The 6468-nt window shown below is 47.4% G+C and overlaps 1 protein-coding gene across 1 annotated transcript in view; it reads left to right on the top strand.

The window, feature by feature from the left end:
* Tnfrsf11a (TNF receptor superfamily member 11a) overlaps positions 1-6468 on the top strand; it is a 46997-nt gene that overhangs the window by 31583 nt on the left and 8946 nt on the right. The window contains exons 5-6 of the mRNA XM_028775651.1: positions 1636-1779; positions 6152-6245. Coding sequence (XP_028631484.1) covers positions 1636-1779; positions 6152-6245 — 238 coding nt within the window. The remainder of the gene's footprint in view (positions 1-1635; positions 1780-6151; positions 6246-6468) is intronic.

Here is a 6468-nt window from a genome sequence, read left to right as displayed (position 1 = left end):
CTCCTCTCCTCTCCTCTCCTCAAAGCCTCCAAGCCCAAGCTCAGGAACCCCAGCCCAGCCTATCTCAATTATGTTGAGCTACAGGCTGTAGGCATCTTTATTCACCAATCAGGGATAACTTGGGAGCAAGATCACATAGTCATTTTGGTCTATGTGCAAATTCATCCTTGGACCAATTAGGCCTTTGTGTGTGTGTGTGTCGGTATTTAGCATTACAATACAAGCAAATGACCAAACCTCAACAAGTGCTGGGAATGGAATGTAGATTCTGCAGGAGCAGAATGGGCTTTTAACCAGTAAGCGGTTTCTATAGTCACCTAGGTGATTTTAAATAGTTATAACTTTATGTGCGTGCACGCCTGTACAATCCAGTTTCCTTATTTACAGTAGCTATGTTCTATGAAGTCAGCACAACCATTGAATTAGTGAGTCCTGAACCACTGACTGCTCCTAAGAGAATTTAGACCTGGATTCTAACAAGCCCCTGGGGCCAGTGGGACATCACCACCGGCACATATCCCTTTTCCTGTGTGTTATTGTTTACTAGATACGTTTTTGAGTAGGCACACAACTCAAACTTATACAAAACTTTATACCACACATATGTTTTCTGGGCAAGGTACATCACTGCCTTCTTGTATGTAGAACACAAGACACCACTGCACGTGGGACCATTTAAAATAGGTCATCGTCCAATGAAAGCAAAACTGAGAAAATCAACATTGGATAGACAGCAGCAAGGAGACTAGTTTAGGCTGGGGACCTAACCAAGTGGTGGGCTGCATGACTGGCATGCGTGAGGTTGTAGTTTCAGTCTCCAGTACTACACTGGAAGGTGGGAGGCAGAGACGGGGAGGAAAAGAGGTTCCTGTTAGGAGTGTAGAGTGACTCTAAGCCTTGTGTGGTTCACCATGTCCAGGAATGACTGCAAACACACTCTGTTGATAGAAGGTATAGTGAACACAGAAATTCCTGTGAATCTGAGTAACAAGAATGATTTGTGTGTGTTGGACACTTATATAGTTAAATGAGTTACTATAGCTTAAATCCCCATATGCCTATATTCTGGAAAACTAAGAGAAGCTGGAAGATTAGGGTAGGAAGGCAGGCACTTTCCCTCTATTGGGAAGACACAGTGTGTAACCCTGGCCCATGGGACAGTCTGCTGCCCAAGTGTGGCCCACTGCCTGCTTCTGCTTTGTCCACTTGTCTAGCACCCCAGACAGAGCCTTCAGGACCCCGGGGATGAGTTCACAGCTCCAGAAAAGCCCTGATGTCTAGCTAAACTTTGCTTAACAGTGTGTGTGACATCTGCATTTACCAAAGAACACAAAAGTCAAGCAACTGTTCACTGCTGTGTGTTTAAATAACAAAACCTACTAACACAAGACTGTTTAGACAGCCTACACAACTCCCAGTTATTAGGGCAAAACGGGTCTGTTGGACGGTTTCCTACCAATAAGGAAGTATGGGAAGGAACTCCGGAGTTCCTCAAACCCACAGTGAGTCATTCTGTTGGCAGCCAGATGCAGCTGGCTAGTGGGCTGTTTGGAACTGGGAGGGAGACAGTGTATCTGCATCTCCTGCCCCTCGCTGGACGCTGATTGGACGCTGATCGTCTCTTGTCTCCTGCAGGCAAAGCCCTGGTGGCGGTGGATCCTGGCAACCACACGGCCCCACGTCGCTGTGCCTGCACGGCAGGCTACCACTGGAACGCAGACTGCGAGTGTTGCCGCCGGAACACGGAGTGCGCACCGGGCTTCGGAGCTCAGCATCCCTGTACGGCTCGGTTACTTGTGTGTCTGTCACCCAGTATCCCTGTATGGCTGCACGGTTGCTGGTGTAAGCTCTCCCAACGAGCCCTGCCTTTAACCCCTGTCCAGGGGGCTTCCTGGGATTTGTCATGGCTGTGTCAAGGGTCCTCCAGGGAGCCCAGCTACCTCCAAAGAACTACAGCTGAACCATCAGTTTAGTCTGGTTTGGAACAGCACACGGGCAGTCGTCCCAAATTCCCTCACCCCTCTGTCCCTTTTGTGGCTATGGTTCTCAATATGTGAAACCCGAGGGTACTCACTTAGTATTAAATAGTATAGTGCAGAGATACGCCAAAGCATTACAGAGCACACGGCCTCTTAGAAGAGGGTGCGCACCTCTGGACACACTGTAAACTGACATCTACAAACATTATTTCAAATGTAAAGGGCTCCTAAAGACTTTGCTGTTGGGAAACTGCAGCCGCAATAACACTTTGAAAGCAGGCGATGGAGGCCTGGGAGACAGATATTTCTGCTGTAAAGTGCTTCCCAAGCGTGAGAACCAAAAACCCACAGTAAAAGCCAATCCCAGCTCCAGCAAGAGGGGAAGCCAGTACACGTGAATCCCTGAAGCAGACTGGCCAGCTAGCTTAGGCCAAGTTCCAGGCCAGTGAGAGACTTTGCCTAAAACGAAACAAAAGTGGAAGCTCCTGTAGACAGAGCCGGGAGGTCTTCTGACCGCAGCCCCTGCCCTGCAAGCCAGCCACGGAAGTGTAAAACCCTGTCTCCCCTCACCCCTGCACTCCAGCCACGGGAGTGCAAAGCCCAGTCTCCCCTCACCCCTGCACGCCAGCCCCAGGAGTGTAAAAGCTGGACTTCACCTGGCTGTTGCCAAGGACACACACTTCCTTCTCTGTTTGCATTCACCCACCTTCTACCTGGAAGTCTTTGCTAATCACCTTTTCATATCCCTTCACATGAAGTGTAAGCACTAATTTGAAAACAAAAAATTTAATTGAATTGACTTGGGTAGGTTTTTTTTCCTTCATAGATAGAGCTGCCACCATGCTCATTATATGCCTTTTAAATTCTTTATAAAGTTGTAAATGGCCGGGCGGTGGTGGCGCATGCCTTTAACCCCAGCCCTTGGGAGGCAGAGGCAGGCGGATTTCTGAGTTCGAGGCCAGCCTGGTCTACAGAGTGAGTTCCAGGACAGCCAGGGCTACAAAGAGAAACCCTGTCTCAAAAAACCAAAAAAAAAAAAAAAGTTGTAAACGTTCACACCTTCTGAACTTTGAGAGTAGGCTTGCCGGGTTTGCACTGGGGCAGAGTGTGGGGCTAGTGCTATGCATTAGCACCCAGAGTCCTTTCGCACTTCCAGTCTCTGAGCTGTTGTTTATGGAGCTGCTGAGACTCACAGTTCCCAGAGCACCTTCTGAGTCCGACATCTTTGCTCACTAGTGACGTGAAGTCGGGTCTATTTTTAATGCTCTGTCATCTGAGAACCCCATTGTGTCCTTCAGCTTTGTTGAAAGCACAGAAGCAGAAATCCTTTCAGCTTACGAAAGTGCTTCTGAGAGTCAGTCGCTCTCCCAGCTTCCAGGAAGTGTTACAAAGCAGGTTTTCAGAGTGTAACCAGTGGCTGCTGATTCGTGCCAGTCTTTCACTTAAAGACATGATTTTAAAGCCAGCATGCTTGGACAAGGGCTGGGAAAATTAAAATATTAATTACTTGAGTCCACACGGAAGAATGTATCTAGCTAGTACAGCAGGCCTCTGCCTCAGCCCTGACTCACCTGCATATGCTCTCTCTCGGAAAAGTCAACTTGAGCTTTTAATTCCCAAAGACAGACCTCCCTACCTACCATATTGACTCCCTCCGAATTCTGCTTTTAAAATAGACAAAGCCCTCGACCTGGCCACAGACTTCCCACCTTTGTGAACTAGGTGTGAACTTTATGATTTCTGGACGATGTTCTTGGATGAAAAAAAAAGAAATAAGAAGGATATGACTTCTCCTGGGCATGGTGGAGAAGGCTTATTATAGATATATGGGAGAGCATAGCCTGAGGCGGACCCATCTGGGAGAATCCAGGCTGGACATGATCATGAGCTGCACCATGTGGGGAGAGGGGGGAGGAGAGGGGACAGATGAGAGCCAGTAGACCAGGAAGAGGTCAGGATTTAAAGGGTAAAAAGAAGTAGTGTAACCAAAATGGCTGGATCATACAGGGAGAGGCAGCTTGGGGAAGATCAGCCCAGCCCCTGGGCTGGGGGAGTCAGTGGGGGGCGGGATTTGCAGACAAGCAGACCCTGTACCTGGGACTGAAGGATGCTGGGAGAACCTGCTGGCACTGGTGTCTGCTTGGATGTGTTAATAGGAACCTCAGCCTTTGACCAGGGTGTGAGACCTAACAGTTCCCTTAGCCTTCAAGCCTTGGAAAAGATACACTTTTGACAGTAGGTGAATGAAATTCACTTCTGCGGCTGGGGATGTAAGCTCAGTTGGTAGAATGCTCGCCAGCTTTGTGCACAAATTCCTGGATTTGATGTCTAGTACCGAATAAATCCTAGAATGGTGGCACATTGGTAATCCTAGCACTCTGGCATTAAGGCAGGAGGATCAGAAGTTCAGAGCCATCTTTAGCTACACAGTGAGTTTGAGGCCAGCCTGGGCTACAAGAGACTCTCTCCTCTACCCACAAAAGAATCAATCACTCATGCCCCAACTTGCAGTCTATTTGAATTCAAAACAGCTGACCTGGTCCCCAATACCATTCTCTGTCCACTCTTCTGCTCTGGGCCAGGAGGGAAAAAGAAACAGGACCAGGCTGCTGTGAGTCCAGTTTTATGGTCTCTGGTATTTCACCTCCTGGCTTAGAATACAGTACAGCTAAGACTTAGGTCTACAGCAGGGTGTGGAGCAGATAGGAGTGTGACTTCTCCTTTAGTGTGAGAAACCTGGTTGTAAAACTGTGCATGCAGTGTGAATGCCAGTATCTGAGGAAACCAGAGGTCTTGAATCCACTGAGCATTACAGGCCTTTGTGTGTGGGCGCTGGGAACCAAACTCTAGCCCCTGTGTTCATGTTTAAAAATGCTGTCTCAGTCAATGTTAGTTGGTAAATGGTCCTGCCATTGCTACAATTGTTTGAAAGTCAGTCACATTGTCCAGTGTGACACTGTATCTTATTTATTGAGCCAAATTATAAAAATCAGACATATACCTCAGGCATGTACCAAGAATTTTAATTTCTCATTTTAGGTTTGTATTTTTTGAAAAATAAGTCACAGAAATGCTACTACCCAAAAGTCATTTGTGGGTTTGGCACCAGCCAATGGCCTGATGTTGGTTTCACATTGCACTCAGTCTTGTTTGCTTGTGCTTACCAAGACATCGTGAGCCAGATACAATAAAGACAGGAGACGCCTGAGACATCTCTTAGGATGCTTAGGAGGAACAGGAGAGTGAATCAGGATCTCTGGTCAGGACCAGTATCTGCTCTGAGTATTGTGGATGAAGGCAAGATGCATGCTTTCTCATCACTTGTGTCTATGTTCGCTTGGGATGCAGCCCAGTCCTCTTCCTTCACACAGTGTCAGTAATTACTTCTGTGCTATGAGACATTACAGCAGAGGCTCTAGGTAATCATGTCATCCCTTGGTAGAAAAGCTAGATTCCAATCCTTGTACAGGAGGAAGAAACTTACAAGGTTGGTTTTGGTTTGTTTGTTCGTTTGTTTGATTGATTGTTTTTAGAGGGGGAAAGGTGTAGTTGGTAAGCTAAGTTGGTCCTTAGCCTGGTGAAGTCAAGCTGACCATTGTCACTGTGGCAATGCACCACCATTTATTTAAGAAGTTAACTGTTGATTCAGGCATTTCAATTGTTCTGGGTTTTGAAATCATAACTTTTGTAGTGAATAGTGTCTTATAGCTTATATCCAACATGCTTGGGACCAGAAATGTTTCAAAAACCACTCCTGCCCCTTGACATTCGAGTAACCACATACCTTGGATTTGGAAGAACTGATTTCCCTCATAGATAGTGATGGTACCACATTTGCTGGCTGGTGAAAGCCGATGCAGCCATGAAGGCTGGGGATAGCCAGACAGCAAATTCCAGCTACATAAGACTATAGAGGAAATATGTTGAAGGCAAAGCTGGCTTTAGCTGGACATTAGTCTCAGTGGCCTGATGTGAAAGAAGCCATTTTCTGAACAAAACGCTGTAAGCTCTTCCTCCCCCCAAGCCTGGAGGAGCTGAAGGCAGGAGATACAGCTGGCCAGGCAGACTTGGGAGACATGGGGGTAGTACTCCAGGGACAAGACGCCATCCTGGCCGATATCTAAGTGTCCCCTTGCTTTTTATCTGTTTTTTGTTTGTTTGTTTTTTGACAGTGCAGCTCAACATGGACACAGTGTGCACGCCCTGCCTCCTGGGCTTCTTCTCAGATGTCTCTTCATCCACAGACAAATGTAAACCCTGGACCAAGTAAGTGACTGTGCAGAAGCCCAAGGACCACTTGTTGTGTTTTATAAAAAGGACCCAGGATATGTTAGTAGGATGAGATATGGTGAGGTGGGAGGGGTGCCTCGGCGGGCCCACGCTAAGGCATCCCTTCCCCCTCAGGTACCAGCCATATGGCAGGTCTAGTATAGAAGAGAGTTTATTTGTGGGCCTGGGAAAGGGAGTTGAGAAAAGAGTAGAGGTGGGG

Source organism: Grammomys surdaster, unplaced genomic scaffold (assembly GCF_004785775.1).
Source record: "Grammomys surdaster isolate TR1022 unplaced genomic scaffold, NIH_TR_1.0 257, whole genome shotgun sequence".
Lineage (NCBI taxonomy): Eukaryota > Metazoa > Chordata > Mammalia > Rodentia > Muridae > Grammomys > Grammomys surdaster.
This window is presented reverse-complemented; position numbering and strand designations above follow the sequence as displayed.